This window comes from Melanerpes formicivorus, unplaced genomic scaffold (assembly GCF_026170545.1).
Source record: "Melanerpes formicivorus ecotype bairdi unplaced genomic scaffold, bMelFor1.0.p_v2 SCAF_121, whole genome shotgun sequence".
NCBI classification, from domain to species: Eukaryota; Metazoa; Chordata; class Aves; order Piciformes; family Picidae; genus Melanerpes; species Melanerpes formicivorus.
Window position 1 is genome coordinate 958,032 of NW_027142473.1, and position 16,431 is coordinate 974,462.

Sequence of the window (16,431 nt, forward strand, 5' to 3'; positions counted from 1 at the left end):
TGAGCTTCTGAAGGGAGACAATGAGAGAGGGCAAAGCCAAGTAGGATTGCTCCTGCTTCTGCACAGCAGAAGTGCCTTTGTCTTCTCCAAGGGGAAATGGTCAGTAAGGAGCACCAGTGAGACACAGCCAGGTCTGTGGGGCTGGATGGAGGCAGGCAAGGCTACTGAGGGAGCTGGTGGAGGAGCTCCCCAAGACACTTTCCATTCTTTCCCAGCAGTCCTGGTTGGCCCAGCTGAATGGACATTTGTCAAGGTGTTGCCCATGGCACCAAAGAGCCAGAACAAGACTGTTGGATGCTACAGGGTTGTTGGTGTGAGTTTGGTGCCAGGGAAGGTGATGGAGCAGATGATCTTGAGTGCCAACCCACAGCACATGGTGGAGAACTGAGCCATCAGGCCCAGTCAGCAAGGGTTTTGAGAGGCAGGTGCTGCCTGCCTGAGCAGATCTCCTTCCATAACAAGTGCCCCAAGTGGTGGGTGAGGGAGAAGCTTTGGGTGGTTTTCAGCAGGGCTTTAGGAAGCTCTTGGCCAGTGTGCCCCACAGGCTCTTCCTGGAGAAAGTGGCTGCTCACAGCTGGAAGCTGCAGACTCTGCCCTGGAGACCAAACTGGCAGCATGGCTGTGCCCATAGAGTGGTGGTGGATGGAGGCCAATCCAGTTGGGGGCTGCTCAGCCGTGCTGTTCTGCAGGGCTCCGCTGGGGCCTGTTCTCTTTAGTATCTTCTAACCCTGATGTGGGCAAGGGGATGGAGGGCACACTCAAGAAGCTTGCAGATGACACCAAGATCCACAGGAAGACGGATGTGCTTGAGGGTAGGAATGTTCTAGAGAGGGCTCTGGCCATGGGGGGACAATGGCATGAGGGTCACCAAAACTCTCTTCTATCTGTGGTGCTTAGGGCACTGGTTTGGAGTTGGATTGGGAGTGTTGGTTAAAGGCTGCAGTCAGTTCTACTGAGGGACATTTCCAACTTGTGATTCTGTGCTTCAGGAGTGTGGTGCCAGGGAGAGAGGATGGCTGAGGTGTGGGCAGAAGCGCCTTGGTGCGTCCAAGCCTGAATTTGGCCATGAGAATGGCTTGAGTTACATTCTGGAAGTCTCCTAGTGCTACTCTGTGGTGTTCTGGCTGGGTCTTTTGGTTTGAAGAGAGGTCTTCAGGCACACCCCCATGGCCTCTTCAGCTCAGACGTTTTCCCCTGTGAGGCTGGAGAATGCTAGTTGTAATGGGTTGGGGCAAACCCCCTCCCCACCACGCTACTGTGGACCTTTTTGAGCGACTGCAAAGGCCAGGTGAGGCCTGGCCTTGAGAAGAAATTCAGAGGAGGCATGTGGGTCTGGTCTGCAGGAGAAGTTTATTGAGGGCAAAGCAGAGGGCAGAGGCAGGAGCAGCAAGGCACAGGAAGGGAGGCGGTGTGAGGGGCAAGCAGGGCGAGCATGAGGCCAGGGGCTTGTGTTGCAGGAGCTGTTGCAGCCTGTGTGTGGTGTCAGGGGGGGTGTGTAGGGCCCTCAGCAGGGGTAGGAGCCTCTTGCGGCGCCACAGCCATAGCCCAGGCCAGCCAAGCCGAAGCCGTAGCCGTTGCCGAAGGCGCCGGAGGAGATGGGCACTCCCTGGGCGTTGAGCTCGGTGCCCAGGGCAGCCCCTGAGGAGGATCCGACGGCGGTGCTCTGGGGGAAGGAGGTGAGGATGGGTCCTGGCAGGGTGACCAGCACGGGGGAAGGCTGGATGAAGACGCGGGAGTCCTGGCACTGCAAGACGCAGGGCTCGTTGCAGCTGTTGGCCAGCGGGGTGGGTCCGCAGGGGCGGCAGCGGTCGTAGCAGGCCATGGGTGTGGGGTGGAGGGGCCCTGGAAGAGAGAGAGGGTGTGGAGGGAGCGCAGGGGCTCGGGGGTGTGAGAGAGAAGGCCACTGGGGCAGGAGAAGGAGGGTGAAGGTCTAGAGGCTGACCTGGTGGAGGGAGCAGAGCGCAGGAGAAGGCGTCAGGAGGCGTCTGTGAGGGAGAGAGGCGCTGGGCCGGCTTTATGCTGGCAGGGCTGTCAGCAGAGGTGAGCCCAGCCCAGCAGAGGTGGGGTGTCAGCAGTGAGGTCATGGCGTGGCACTGGGGTGCTGTGGTTTGTGGGTGCCTTGTGGCCGGGGGTCTCATTTCCTGTCAGCCTAGGTTGCTCTGCTGGCTTTGCAGCATTGTATATGGCCACCAGTGCTGTTTGAGCTGGGTAATGACCTTGGGGGCCACTCTCCTTTAGCTCCTGAAGGTCCTGGTCCTGCAGGAATTCCTGAAGAATGGCACAGAGCTCCTGCTCTTAGTAAATGGAAAAATATCAAGGTGCAGGATGTGGGAGAATAGTGCCTGGTGAGCCTGACCTTGCTGGAAGGACAGGGGGTAGAAGGATTTGTCCAGGCGAGCACTGCCAAGCTGAAAGGGACAGGAAGGTGAGAGGGAGTGATTGGTGTGGCCTTAGGAAGAGTAAGTGGTGTCTGAACAGCCTGCATGTCTTTGGTGTTGAAGTGAGGAGCTTTGTGGAAGAGGAGGAAGCCATGGGAGGTGATCACCTTGAAGTGTTGGTAAAGCCTTTGGTGCTGTGTCCACTGCATGCCCCGAGACGAGCTGATCGGGCAGGGGCTGTGTCAGTGGGCAGGGCGAATCTCCATCTTTGCTCAAGTCTCATGAGAGCTGAGCTGCTGTGAAGTGCTCAGCTGTGGGGCCACAGCCATGGAAGGACATGAGCATGCTGGAGTGGATGCAGAGAATGATCTCAAAGGTCTTTTCCAAGGTGGTTAATTCTATTCTATTTTAATGCCTTGAAATGCTAAGGAGTGTGGAATGATGATCAGGAGGTGGCTGAGAGAGTTGGTCTTGTTCAGCCTGGCTGGTGGGAAGAGATTCAGCCAAGTGTCCCTGGAGCAGCCTGAGTGCATTTGAAGTATGAGCAGCAGAGTGGTGTGGTGTTGAAGGCTTGGAGCAAGTGGTGGGCTTGTGGCAAATTCTGGAAGAGCCCAGCAGCCAGACTGTGTGTCTTGGGATATTGGCAGCTACCTCTTCCTGAGAGAGGTCCTGTGGCCCTGTCCCAGCCACCCTCCAGGCCTCCGGAGCTCAGGCATTGTCCCGTGCAAGGTTGGCTCGGAAGGTGATGGAGCAGATGATCGTGCGTGCCATCCCACAGCACATGGTGGAGAACTAGGCCACCAGGCCCAGTCAGCAAGGGCTTTGAAAGGCAGGTGCTGCCTGCCTGAGCAGATCTCCTTCCATAACAAGTGCCCCACGTGGTGGATGAGGGAGAAGCTTTGGGTGGTTTTCAGCAGGGCTTTAGGAAGTTCTTGGCCAGTGTGCCCCACAGGCTCTTCCTGGAGAAAGTGGCTGCTCACAGCTGGGAGCTGCAGACTCTGCCCTGGGGACCAAACTGCTGTGTCCATAGAGTGGGGGTGGATGGAGGCCAATCCAGTTGGGGGCTGCTCAGCCGTGCTGTTCTGCAGGGCTCCACTGGGGCCTGCTCGCTTTCGTATCTTCTAACCCTGATGTGGGCAAGGGGATGGAGGGCACACTCAAGAAGCTTGCAGATGACACCATGAGCCACAGGCAGACGGATGTGCTTGAGGGTAGGAATGTTGTAGAGAGGGCTCTGGCCATGGGGGATTGATGGCTAAGGACAATGGTATGAGGGTCACCAAAACTCTGTTCTATCTGTGGTGCGTAGGGCACTGGTTTGGAGTTGGATTGGGAATGTTGCTTAAAGGCTGCAGTCAGTTCTACTGAGGGACATTTCCAACTGTGCTTCAGGAGTGTGGTGCCAGGGAGAGAGGATGGCTGAGGTGTGGGCAGAAGCGCCTTGGTGTGTCCAAGCCTGAATTTGGCCATGAGAATGGCTTGAGTTACATTCTGGAAGTCTCCTTGTGCTACTCTACAGTGTTCTGGCTGGGTCTATTGTTTCAAAGAGAGGTCTTCAGGCCCTTTTCCAAGCCACCCCCATGGCCTCTTCAGCTCAGACGTTGTGACCGTTTGAGGCTGTCCCTTTAAGAAAGGGCATATTGTGGCTGAATGTTTATAAACGAAAGACAGATCTAAACTAATTTCATTGGTAGATTGGGAGAAAGCACCTTTTGAACTGGGAGTACAGCAGCTTTCTGGTCAGTCTTTCTTTCTTCCCCTTTGCAGCTCGCAGCTTTCTGGGCTTTTGGCCAGGCTTGACCTTGAAGCTGATAAAAGCGTGAGGCCTCTACTAACAAATTCTGCTTAAATTACCAGTCTCTCTTTTTCTCTCTTTCTAATCCTCTCTGGGGAAAGGGGGAGAGAAGGGGGAGCAGGGGTGGGGAACCCCCCTCAGCAGAGGAGGGAACTCTCATTTCTGTGTTACTTTGTTGTATATTTCTGTATATATTGTAAATACTCTAAATTCTGTGCATAAACCTGCATTTCCTAAACTGCTTTGTAAATATAGCACACAATCCCTTTGCTAATAAGGCTCTGTTTTTATTTCCTTTCGATTTTCTTCCCTCTACTTACGGGGGGGGAAGAAGGCTTTGCGCCCTTCCCCCCAACCCTCGACAGACTTTTACCCTTGTGAGGCTGGCAGAGGCCTGGGAGAAGAAAGGCAGAGGAGGCATATGGGTCTGGTCTGCAGGAGAAATTTATTGAGAGCAAAGCAGAGGGCAGAGGCAGGAGCAGCAAGGGACAGGAAGGGAGGCGGAGTGAGGGGCAAGCAGGGCGAGCATGAGGCCAGGGGCTTGTGTTGCAGGAGCTGTTGCAGGCTGTGTGTGGTGTCAGGGGGGGTGTGCAGGGCCCTCAGCAGGGGAAGCAGCCTCTTGCTGCGCCGCAGCCATAGCCCAGGCCAGCCAAGCCGTAGCCGTAGCCGTTGCCGAAGGCGCCGGAGGAGATGGGCATTCCCTGGGCGTTGAGCTCGGTGCCCAGGGCAGCCCCTGAGGAGGATCCGACGGCGGTGCTCTGGGGGAAGGAGGTGAGGATGGGTCCTGGCAGGGTGACCAGCACGGGGGAAGGCTGGATGAAGACGCGGGAGTCCTGGCACTGCCTGACGCAGGGCTCGTTGCAGCTGTTGGCCAGCGGGGTGGGTCCGCAGGGGCGGCAGCGGTCGTAGCAGGCCATGGGTGTGGGGTGGAGGGGCCCTGGAAGAGAGAGAGGGTGTGGAGGGAGCGCAGGGGCTCGGGGGTGTGAGAGAGAAGGTCACTGGGGCAGGAGAAAGAGGGTGAGGGGCTGGAGGCTGACCTGGTGGAGGGAGCAGAGCGCAGGAGAAGGCGTCAGGAGGCGTCTGTGAGGGAGAGAGGCACTGGGCCGGCTTTATGCTGGCAGGGCTGTCAGCAGAGGTGAGCCCAGCCCAGCAGAGGTGGGGTGTCAGCAGTGAGGTCATGGCGTGGCACTGGGGTGCTGTGGTTTGTGGGTGCCTTGTGGCCAAGGGTCTCATTTCCTGGCAGCCCTGCAACGGCTCCTCTGGCGCTGTTGTTTGTGAGCAAAGAAGGAGCTGGGTGTGAGCTGGAGCCTGGAGGCCGTCTTGGGCACAGCGGTTCCTCAATGTGGAGCCTTCTGTTCTGAGAGGAGTAAGCAGTGAGGTCAGCAGCTCTTCCACCCTGGAGTTGCAGAGGACACACTTGGCCTTGTTTGGTAACCTGCTTGACAAAGGATCTTGGGAGGCCGTCCTGAAGGGCACAGGAGTCCAGGATGAGCAGGCATGAGCAGACATTCTTCAAGCAGGACCTCTGGGTGGCTCAGCAGCAGGTCATCGAGTCCCAGAATCAGAGAATTGTTTGGATTGGAAAGGACCTCTAAGAGCATCAAGTGCAACCATTGACCCAGCCCCACCATGGGCATTAAAGCACGTCCCAAAGTGCCATGTGCACAGGTTTCTTGACCACTTCCTGGAGAAAGAGAAGGCATTGGGATAGGGCAGGCTGGCTGCACAGAGAGCTTGGGCTGGAGCTCCTCAAGAGAAGACTTCTTGACCTGTGGATGCCAAAGCAGGGAACCCAGGAGGACTCCAAGGGCTTTGTGAGCTTCTGAAGGGAGACAATGAGAGAGGGCAAAGCCAAGTAGGATTGCTCCTGCTTCTGCACAGCAGAAGTGCCTTTGTCTTCTCCAAGGGGAAATGGTCAGTAAGGAGCACCAGTGAGACACAGCCAGGTCTGTGGGGCTGGATGGAGGCAGGCAAGGCTACTGAGGGAGCTGGTGGAGGAGCTCCCCAAGACACTTTCCATTCTTTCCCAGCAGTCCTGGTTGGCCCAGCTGAATGGACATTTGTCAAGGTGTTGCCCATGGCACCAAAGAGCCAGAACAAGACTGTTGGATGCTACAGGGTTGTTGGTGTGAGTTTGGTGCCAGGGAAGGTGATGGAGCAGATGATCGTGCCTGCCATCCCACAGCACACGGTGGAGAACTGAGCCATCAGGCCCAGTCAGCAAGGGCTTTGAAAGGCAGGTGCTGCCTGCCTGAGCAGATCTCCTTCCATAACAAGTGCCCCACGTGGTGGGTGAGGGAGAAGCTTTGGGTGGTTTTCAGCAGGGCTTTAGGAAGCTCTTGGCCAGTGTGCCCCACAGGTTCTTCCTGGAGAAAGTGGCTGCTCACAGCTGGAAGCTGCAGACTCTGCCCTGGAGACCAAACTGGCAGCATGGCTGTGCCCATGGAGTGGTGGTGGATGGAGGCCAATCCAGTTGGGGGCTGCTCAGCCGTGCTGTTCTGCAGGGCTCCGCTGGGGCCTGTTCTCTTTAGTATCTTCTAACCCTGATGTGGGCAAGGGGATGGAAGCTTGCAGATGACACCAAGATCCACAGGAAGACTGAGGTGCTTGAGGGTAGGAATGTTCTAGAGAGGGCTCTGGCCATGGGGGGACAATGGCATGAGGGTCACCAAAACTCTGTTCTATCTGTGGTGCGTAGGGCACTGGTTTGGAGTTGGATTGGGAGTGTTGGTTAAAGGCTGCAGTCAGTTCTACTGATGGACATTTCCAACTTGTGATTCTGTGCTTCAGGAGTGTGGTGCCAGGGAGAGAGGGTGGCTGAGGTGTGGGCAGAAGAGCCTTGGTGTGTCCAAGCCTGAATTTGGCCATGAGAATGGCTTGAGTTACATTCTGGAAGTCTCCTAGTGCTACTCTGTGGTGTTCTGGCTGGGTCTTTTGGTTTGAAGAGAGGTCTTCAGGCCCTTTTCCAACCCACCCCCATGGCCTCTTCAGCTCAGACGTTTTCCCCTGTGAGGCTGGAGAATGCTAGTTGTAATGGGTTGGGGCAAACCCCCTCCCCACCACGTGCAGAAATAACGAGCCAGACAAACGGGTTGCCAAAGTGATGGAAAGTGTAAATAGAGAACAGTGAGTGCGTGCAGAAAGCTAGAAGCACAGTGACAAGAGAGACCCCAAAACAGACCCTGAACGATCCCATCCCCACCTGAGGGTGCTCCAAAGACCCACAGGTCTCCTCCTCCCTCCCCACCCCCCCACTGCTAGGCCAGTCTCAGCTGGCCAGGTCTGAGATTGCCCATCCCCCCATGGCTTTGGTCCTAACCAGGGCCACGGCCGGGAGACATCTCCCCCAGTTACCGGGTGGCGGAGAGGAAGGAAAAGAGGAAGTGCCAGACCTCGACGTGGATTTTATAGTTGTGCAGGAATCATGGTAGGAAGTACCTAATTTCCTGTGTCCACCCAAGGGGCTGGGCTTCTGGACACAGGAAGCACCCCTGTAGCAGAGGGTACCCAGCAAAAACTACGACACTAGCCCAGAGCCTGCAGTGAAGAGGAAATGGTGTCCTAAGGCTGCTCTCCAGGGGGCGAGTTGAGGATGCCATAGGCAGGTAAGAGCATGGCCTGGGAACAGCCACCTGGGGGGAATGGGTACACTGGCCAGGCAGATGGTCCAAGAAGGACCAAGCACTACACCAAGTGAGGGTTCGACAGCAAGGCTGGTGGTCAGCTGAGCAGCCTGTGGAGGGACTTGGCCAGAGGCATCACAGAGGAACGTTGTGGTGTTGGAGCCTTTGTGTGAGGCACAGCTGGGGCTGTGTCACAATCTAAAGACTCCCAAGGTGCTGCTGTGAGGTATTGCTGGTGGCATATTTGTGAGGAGAGCTGCTGTGGACCTTTTTGACCGACTGCAAAGGCCAGGTGAGGCCTGGCCTTGAGAAGAAATTCAGAGGAGGCATGTGGGTCTGGTCTGCAGGAGAAGTTTATTGAGGGCAAAGCAGAGGGCAGAGGCAGGAGCAGCAAGGGACAGGAAGGAAGGCGGTGTGAGGGGCAAGCAGGGCGAGCATGAGGCCAGGGGCTTGTGTTGCAGGAGCTGTTGCAGGCTGTGTGTGGTGTCAGGGGGGGTTTGCAGGGCCCTCAGCAGGGGAAGCAGCCTCTTGCGGCGCCGCAGCCATAGCCCAGGCCAGCCAAGCTGTAGCCGTAGCCGTTGCCAAAGGCGCCGGAGGAGATGGGCATTCCCTGGGCGTTGAGCTCGGTGCCCAGGGCAGCCCCTGAGGAGGATCCGACGGCGGTGCTCTGGGGGAAGGAGGTGAGGATGGGTCCTGGCAGGGTGACCAGCACGGGGGAAGGCTGGATGAAGACGCGGGAGTCCTGGCACTGCCTGACGCAGGGCTCGTTGCAGCTGTTGGCCAGCGGGGTGGGTCCGCAGGGGCGGCAGCGGTCGTAGCAGGCCATGGGTGTGGGGTGGAGGGTCCCTGGAAGAGAGAGAGGGTGTGGAGGGAGCGCAGGGGCTCGGGGGTGTGAGAGAGATGGCCACTGGGGCAGGAGAAGGAGGGTGAGGGGCTGGAGGCTGACCTGGTGGAGGGAGCAGAGCGCAGGAGAAGGCGTCAGGAGGCGTCTGTGAGGGAGAGAGGCGCTGGGCCGGCTTTATGCTGGCAGGGCTGTCAGCAGAGGTGAGCCCAGTCCAGCAGAGGTGGGGTGTCAGCAGTGAGGTCATGGCGTGGCACTGGGGTGCTGTGGTTTGTGGGTGCCTTGTGGCCGGGGGTCTCATTTCCTGGCAGCCCTGCAACGGCTCCTCTGGCCCTGTTGTTTGTGAGCAAAGAAGGAGCTGGGTGTGAGCTGGAGCCTGGAGGCCGTCTTGGGCACAGCGGTTCCTCAGTGGTGGAGCCTTCTGTTCTGAGAGGAGTAAGCAGTGAGGTCAGCAGCTCTGCCACCCTGAACTCTCAGAACACAGATTATGGCCTTTTGGGTTGCCTGGTGTACAAGAGTCCCTTTGGAGTGAGACTTGAAGGTCAAAGGCGCCCAGAAGGGTGAGCAGCCTTTACATTGGACGTCATATGGATTCAATGTACACTGCCCCCATGTTCCTAAGGAGAAGCAGGTTCTGAATAAGAGCAGCCTAGCTGAACATAGAACATGTGACTTAACCAGGCTCAGGTGCAGCTGAGACTCTGTGTAGGCCTGGTGTTTATCCCTAGACTTCAGGCCCTGTGCTGGGGCTTCCTCCCAAGGGTTGGGCAATGGCTATGAGCCCAGGTGAGCATTTCCAGGCTGTTTGTCAGACAAGCCGCGCTGGATGCTGGGGAAGATGAATGGAGGTGGGAAGGAGTGGTGTGGGACTGGGTGTGGGCAGAAATGCTGAGGGAGCTGACTGCTGACCTTGGGAGGCCACTGTGCCTTTGCTTGGGATGGCCATGGTGCCTTGGAGCTATTCTTGAGGAGTGTGAGAAATCTCAGAGTCCTCCTGTGTTTGAGGCTTCAGTAGGAAGATCTGAGATATTAGACCCTGGTGAGCTTCATGTTGTCTCTAGGGCAGGTTCTCCAGAAAATCCTCCTGGAAAGTGCCTCTCTGAGCAGGGATTGGGCTGAGAAGGCAAACCCCTGACCAGAGTTAGCTCTGGCCTAGCTCACACCAGGACAGGCTAATTAAAGGCTATGCCATTTTCCAGCTGTGGGTCTGTGCTGCAGTGGAGGAGGCCCAGTGGGCACTTTCTTCCCCTCCTTGCTTTTTAAAAGTCCAAATGCTGTTGAAGCTGTGGAGCTCTCACCTGGAGTTCATGGAACTTGCAGGGCTGAGCATAGGGAAAGACCTCCCAAGAAACAGACTTGTGGGGGTGCATGCCCCCATGCTTCCCCTGTGCTCTCTGCTCACCTGTGGCTGCCACACAAGCAGTCCCTGCTGTTGATGACCTCACTAGGGAGGGCTGTCACTGCTGGTTGGCCCAGGGCACAGCAAACTCTGGCAACAGCCCTGCTGCCCTTTCTGTCTGCAGATATGGAACAGCAGCTATCCTGCTAGAGCTTTTCTTTGTGGCAGGGTTGCTGCATGGGAGGTGCATTGCTGAATCATAGGACCACAGGCTCCTCTGAGTTGGAAAAGGCCTTCATGAACAGCACAGAATCACAGAACACATCTGGTTGGAAGAGTCCTCCAAGCTCATTCAGGCCAACCCTCCACCGAGCACTGCAGGCTCAGCACCAAACCATGTCCCTAAGCACCAGCTCCACAGGCTGCTGGAACATCCCCAGGGATGGGCACTGCAGCACTGCCCTGGGCAGCCTCTGCCAATCTCTGAGATCCCTTCCAGGGCAGAAAGATTTCCTGAGATTCAGCCTGAGCCTCCCCTGGGGCAGCTTGGAACCATTGCCTCTGCTCCTGTCCCTTGCCACCAAGGAGCAGAGGCTGTGCCCCCTCCTCACTGCAACCTCCCTGCAGGGAGCTGTAGAGAGCAAGGAGGTCTCCCTCAGCCTCCTCTTCTCCAGCCTGAACACAGTATCACAGTATCACCAAGGTTGGAAGAGACCTCAAAGATCATCAAGTCCAACCTGTCACCACAGACCTCATGACTAGACCATGGCACTGAGTGCCACCTCCAATCCCCTCTTGAACACCTCCAGAGATGGTGACTCCACCACCTCCCTGGGCAGCACATTCCAATTGCAAATGACTCTCTTGGTGAAGAACTTTCTCCTCACCTCCAGCCTAAACTTCCCCTGGCACCGCTTCAGACTGTGTCCTCTTGTTCTGGGGCTGGTTGCCTGGGAGAAGAGACCAACCCCTTCCTGGCTACAGCCTCCCTTCAGGGAGTTGTAGAGGGCAATGAGGTCTCCCCTGAGTCTCCTCTACTCCAGGCTAAGCAACCCCAGCTCCCTCACCTCTCCTCACAGTGCTGTGTTCAAGGCCTCTCACCAGCCTCATTGCCCTTCTCTGGACACCTTCAAGTCTCAATGTCCTTTTTAAACGGAGGGGCCCAGGACTGGACACAGGACTCAAGGTGTGGCCTAAGCAGTGCTGAGCACAGAGCACAATGAATTTCCTGCTCCTGCTGGCCACACTGTTCCTGATGCAGGCCAGGATGCCATTGGCCTTCTTGGCCACCTGGGCACACTGCTGGCTCATGTTTAGGCAGCTGTCAATCAGCACCCCCAGGTCCCTTTCTGCCTGGATGCTCTCCAGCCACTCTGACCTCAGCCTGTAGCTCTGCATGGGGTTGTTGTGGCCAAGGTGCAGCCCCTGGCTCTTGGATTTGTTCAATGCTATCCTGTTGGACTCTGCCCACCTGTCCAGTCGGTCGAGGTCCCTCTGCAGAGCCCTGCTGCCCTCTAACTGACCAACATCTGCTCCTAACTTGGTGTCAGCTACAAATTTGCTGATGACTGACTCAATCCCCTCATCCAGATCATCAATGAAGATTTTAAAGAAGATGGGGCCCAGCACTGATCCTTGGGGCACACCACTGGTGCCTGGCTGCCAGCTGGCTGTGGCACCATTCACCACCACTCTCTGGGCTCAGCCTCCAGCCAGTTCCTAACCCAGCTCAGAGTGCTGCTGTCCAAGCCAGGGTCTGATAGCTTGGCCAGGAATTTGCTATGGGGGACAGTGTCAAAGGCCTTGCTGAAGTCCAGACAGGACCTGCCCCTCCTAAATCTATGTTGGCTGGATCTGAGCCCTTGGCCGTCCTTCAGGTGCGCAGTTATTGCCGCCAGGATAATCTGCTCCATCATTTTCCCTGGCACTGGAGTCAGACTGCCAGGCCTGGAGTTTCCAGGTTCCTCCATCCCACCCTTCTTGTGGATGGGGACCACAATGGCCAGTTTCCAGTCATCTGGGACCTGTCTGGTGAGCCAGGACTGGAGGAAAATGATGGAGAGTGGCTTGGCAGCTTATTTGCCATCTCTCTCAGCACCCTAGGATGGATCCCATCCGGTCCCATGGATTTGTGAGTGTCCAAGTGGCTCAGCAGTTCCCGTACTAATTCCTCATGGATTTCCGGGGCACTACACTGCTCCCTGACCCCATCACCCAGCTCAGGAGGCCACTCGTCCTGAACTCCTCCTGCCTTGCTGTTAAACAGTGAGGCAAAGAAGGTGTTCAGGACCTCAGACTTGTCCTCATCTTCAGTCACAGTGTTCGCCTCCAGGTCCAATAAGGAGTGCAGGTTCTTTTTGCCCTTCTTCTTAGTGTTAATGTATTTGTAACAATGCTTTTGGTTATCTTTCACAGAGGTGTTCAGCTTCAGTTCCAACTGGGCCTTTGCCTCTCTAATTTTTCTCTTACATAATCTAACAACATCATTAAATATATCAGGAGAAGCCTTCCCCTCCTCCCAAAGGTGATACAGCCTCTTTTTTCCCCTTAACTCCTCCAGGGGATGCTTACTCATCCAGGCCCAGAGCCTTCCCCTGGGCTCATCTTTTGGCTCATGGGAACTGCCAGTTCCTGTGCCTTCAAGAGCTCCTGTTTGAAGCAGCTCCCACCAGCCTGGACCCCTTGGTTCATGAGGGCTGCTACCCAGGGAACTTTGCAAATAAGTTTCTTAAACAGGCTGAAGTTTGCCCTCCTGCAGTCCAAGGTGAAGGTTCTGTTGGTGCTCCTCCCTAGCTCCCTGCATATTGAAACCTTCACTATCTCGTGGTCACTGCACCCTAGGCAGCCTCCCACCATCACATCTCCCAGCAGCCCTTCTCTATTGGAGAACAGCAGGTCAAGCAGAGCCTGACCCCTGGTAGGCTCACTTAACAGCTGCATCAGGAAGCTGTCCTCCAGGCACTCCAGGAATCTTCTGGACTGCTTCCTCTCTGATGAATTAAGTTCCCAGCAGATATCTGGCAGGTTGAAGTCACCCACAAGGACAAGATCTGATGATCTTGAGACAGCCTCCAATTGTTTATAGAATGTTTCATCTGCTGCCTCCTCCTGGTTGGGTGGTCCATAACAGACTCCAACCAGGATGTCAGAACTGTTAGGCCGCCCTCTGATTTTACCCCACAGGCTCTCAATCCCTTCATTCTCCACCTCAACCTCTGTGGCATCGAGCAACTCCCTAATATACAGAGCCACCCTTCTCCTCTTCTCCCTCTCCTGTCTCTCCTAAAGAGCCTATATCCCCTCAGTGTAGGACTCCAATCACGTGTGTGAATGGTGAAATTCAGTGTGTTCCACAAAGAAATTTAACTTTAGCTGAGAGAGTTTAATTTCAGAGTGTCGTACAGATACATCGTGCCCAAAGGAAGAACCCATGAGGAGTCTACGGTGCACGAGGCCTGAGAACCCTGAGAGCCCTGCGTCACCTGAGAGTCCCTGCTCCTTTTCTTTGCTTTGTCTGTGGAGAGACAAACTGTTTTCTGTTTCCTGGTTTTTGGACTTCTGAATCATCTACATCAGAGGACAGCCAGATTGGATTGTGGAAGGGACCACAAGGATCATCTAGTTCCAACCCCATGCCATGGGCAGGGACACCCCACACTAGATCAGCCTGGCCACTGCCTCATCCAGCGTGGCCTTAAACACTTCCAGGGATGGGGCCTCAACCATCTCCCTGGACAATCCATTCCAGGGCTTCACCACTCTGACAGTGAAGAACTTCCTCCTCACGTCCAGCCTGAATCTCCCCACCTCTAGCTTCATTCCATTCCCCCTAGTCCTATCACTCCCTGAGATCCTGAGAAGTCCCTCCCCAGCCTTCTTGTAGGCCCCCTTCAGATACTGGAAGGCCACAACTGGGTCACCTGGCAGCCTTCTCTTCTCCAGACTGAACAGCCCCAACTCCTTCAGTCTCTCCTCATAGGAGAGTTGCTCCAGCCCTCTGCTCCTCCTCGTGGCCCTTCTCTGGACACCTTCCAGCATGCTCATATCCCTCTTGTAATAGGGGCTGGCTTTGTGTTGGCTGAGGGTAGCAGAGGCTTGGTAAAAGAAAGGCAGAGCAGACACCTAAGGCTGGTGTGCAGGAGAACTTTATGGAAGGCAATGAACAAGGAGGAGATCAGGCCCTGTTCAGCAGGGCATCTTGAAAGTCGTCCTGCATGGACTTGACAGGATGCTATGTGTGAGAAAGTGATCCACAGAGTGAAAAAGGGAGCAGCTGGGGATGGTTTTCATCTGAATTTCAGCAAAGTCTCTGACACCACTACCCACAGCACCCTTACAGAGAACCAGGCTGTTGCTGCCTTGGACGTGTCTCCTCTGCACTGGATAAAAAACTGACAGCATAGCCGGGCCCAAAGGTGGTGGTGGATGGAGGTGATTCCAGGTGGTGGCTGCTGACAAGTGGTGCTCTGCAGAGCTCACACATGGGGGCAGAGCTCATTGGTATCTCCATGCTTTTCAGAGTGCAGGCATTGAGGGCACCCTCTGTGTGTCTACAAACAACACCAACATGAGTAGGAACGTTGACCAGCATGAGAGTAGGAGGGTTCTACAGAGGGGTCAGCACAGGCTGCATTGATGGTCTGAGGCCAGGCATCTCTAGGGGCAATGGAAGAGCTTTAGTGTCCTCACGTCAACCCTGCTGTGCTGTCCTGTGGAGCTGTTGTTCAGGACAGAACACCAAAGAGAGACATTGTGGCCCTTTTTGCACACACTCTCACGGCCTCTTGAGCTAAGACATTGTCCCCTGTGAGGCTGGCAGAGGCCTGGGAGAAGAAAGGCAGAGGAGGCATGTGGGTCTGGTCTGCAGGAGAAGTTTATTGAGGGCAAAGCAGACAGAAGAGGCAGGATCAGCAAGGGATAGGAAGGGAGGCAGCATGAGGGGCAAGCAGGGTGAGCATGAGGCCAGGGGCTTGTGTTGCAGGAGCTGTTGCAGGCTGTGTGTGGTGTCGGGGGGGGTGTGCAGGGCCCTCAGCAGGGGAAGCAGCCTCTTGCTGCGCCGCAGCCATAGCCCAGGCCAGCAAAGCCGTAGCCGTAGCCGTTGCCGAAGGCGCCGGAGGAGATGGGCACTCCCTGGGCGTTGAGCTCAGTGCCCAGGGCAGCCCCTGAGGAGGATCCGACGGCGGTGCTCTGGGGGAAGGAGGTGAGGATGGGTCCTGGCAGGGTGACCAGCACGGGGGAAGGCTGGATGAAGACGCGGGAGTCCTGGCACTGCCTGACGCAGGGCTCGTTGCAGCTGTTGGCCAGCGGGGTGGGTCCGCAGGGGCGGCAGCGGTCGTAGCAGGCCATGGGTGTGGGGTGGAGGGGCCCTGGAAGAGAGAGAGGGTGTGGAGGGAGCGCAGGGGCTCGGGGGTGTGAGAGAGATGGCCAGTGGGGCAGGAGAAGGAGGGTGAGGGGCTGGAGGCTGACCTGGTGGAGGGAGCAGAGCGCAGGAGAAGGCGTCAGGAGGCGTCTGTGAGGGAGAGAGGCGCTGGGCCGGCTTTATGCTGGCAGGGCTGTCAGCAGAGGTGAGCCCAGCCCAGCAGAGGTGGGGTGTCAGCAGTGAGGTCACGGCGTGGCACTGGGGTGCTGTGGTTTGTGGGTGCCTTGTGGCCGGGGGTCTCATTTCCTGCTGGCCCTGCAACGGCTCCTCTGGCCCTGTTGTTTGTGAGCAAAGAAGGAGCTGGGTGTGAGCTGGCGCCTGGAGGCCGTCTTGGGCACAGCGGTTCCTCAATGTGGAGCCTTCTGTTCTGAGAGGAGTAAGCAGTGAGGTCAGCAGCTCTGCCACCCTGGAGTTGCAGAGGACACACTTGGCCTTGTTTGGTAACCTGCTTGACAAAGGATCTTGGGAGGCCGTCCTGAAGGGCACAGGAGTCCAGGATGAGCAGGCATGAGCAGACATTCTTCAAGCAGGACCTCTGGGTGGCTCAGCAGCAGGTCATCGAGTCCCAGAATCAGAGAATTGTTTGGATTGGAAAGGACCTCTAAGAGCATCAAGTGCAACCATTGAGCTAGCCCCACCATGGGCATTAAAGCACGTCCCAAAGTGCCATGTGCACAGGCTTCTTGACCACTTCCTGGAGAAAGAGAAGGCATTGGGGTAGGGCAGGCTGGCTGCATAGAGAGCTTGGGCTGGAGCTCCTCAAGAGAAGACTTCTTGACCTGTGGATGCCAAAGCAGGGAACCCAGGAGGACTCCAAGGGCTTTGTGAGCTTCTGAAGGGAGACAATGAGAGAGGGCAAAGCCAAGTAGGATTGCTCCTGCTTCTGCACAGCAGAAGTGCCTTTGTCTTCTCCAAGGGGAAATGGTCAGTAAGGAGCACCAGTGAGACACAGCCAGGTCTGTGGGGCTGGATGGAGGCAGGCAAGGCTACTGAGGGAGCTGGTGGAGGAGCTCCCCAAGACACTTTCCATTGTTTC

At 56.4% G+C, this 16,431-nt stretch overlaps 4 protein-coding genes across 4 annotated transcripts; all 4 read right to left on the bottom strand.

Moving 5' to 3' along the window:
• Positions 1 to 1,367: 1,367 nt before the first annotated feature.
• LOC137456309 (feather beta keratin-like) lies at positions 1,368 to 1,843 on the bottom strand. The gene has a single exon (XM_068167632.1). It carries the CDS (start codon positions 1,820 to 1,822, stop codon positions 1,505 to 1,507), a length of 318 nt encoding a protein of 105 aa, XP_068023733.1. The 5' UTR covers positions 1,823 to 1,843; the 3' UTR covers positions 1,368 to 1,504.
• Positions 1,844 to 4,657: 2,814 nt separating this feature from the next.
• On the bottom strand, positions 4,658 to 5,111 carry LOC137456320 (feather beta keratin-like). The gene has a single exon (XM_068167648.1). The coding sequence runs from the start codon at positions 5,088 to 5,090 to the stop codon at positions 4,773 to 4,775; it is 318 nt and encodes a 105-aa protein (XP_068023749.1). The 5' UTR covers positions 5,091 to 5,111; the 3' UTR covers positions 4,658 to 4,772.
• A 3,166-nt stretch (positions 5,112 to 8,277) lies between these two features.
• LOC137456337 (feather beta keratin-like) lies at positions 8,278 to 8,622 on the bottom strand. The gene has a single exon (XM_068167671.1). The coding sequence runs from the start codon at positions 8,620 to 8,622 to the stop codon at positions 8,305 to 8,307; it is 318 nt and encodes a 105-aa protein (XP_068023772.1). The 3' UTR covers positions 8,278 to 8,304.
• A 6,209-nt stretch (positions 8,623 to 14,831) lies between these two features.
• Positions 14,832 to 15,322, bottom strand: LOC137456314 (feather beta keratin-like). Its single transcript, XM_068167637.1, has one exon. It carries the CDS (start codon positions 15,320 to 15,322, stop codon positions 15,005 to 15,007), a length of 318 nt encoding a protein of 105 aa, XP_068023738.1. The 3' UTR covers positions 14,832 to 15,004.
• Positions 15,323 to 16,431: the final 1,109 nt, after the last annotated feature.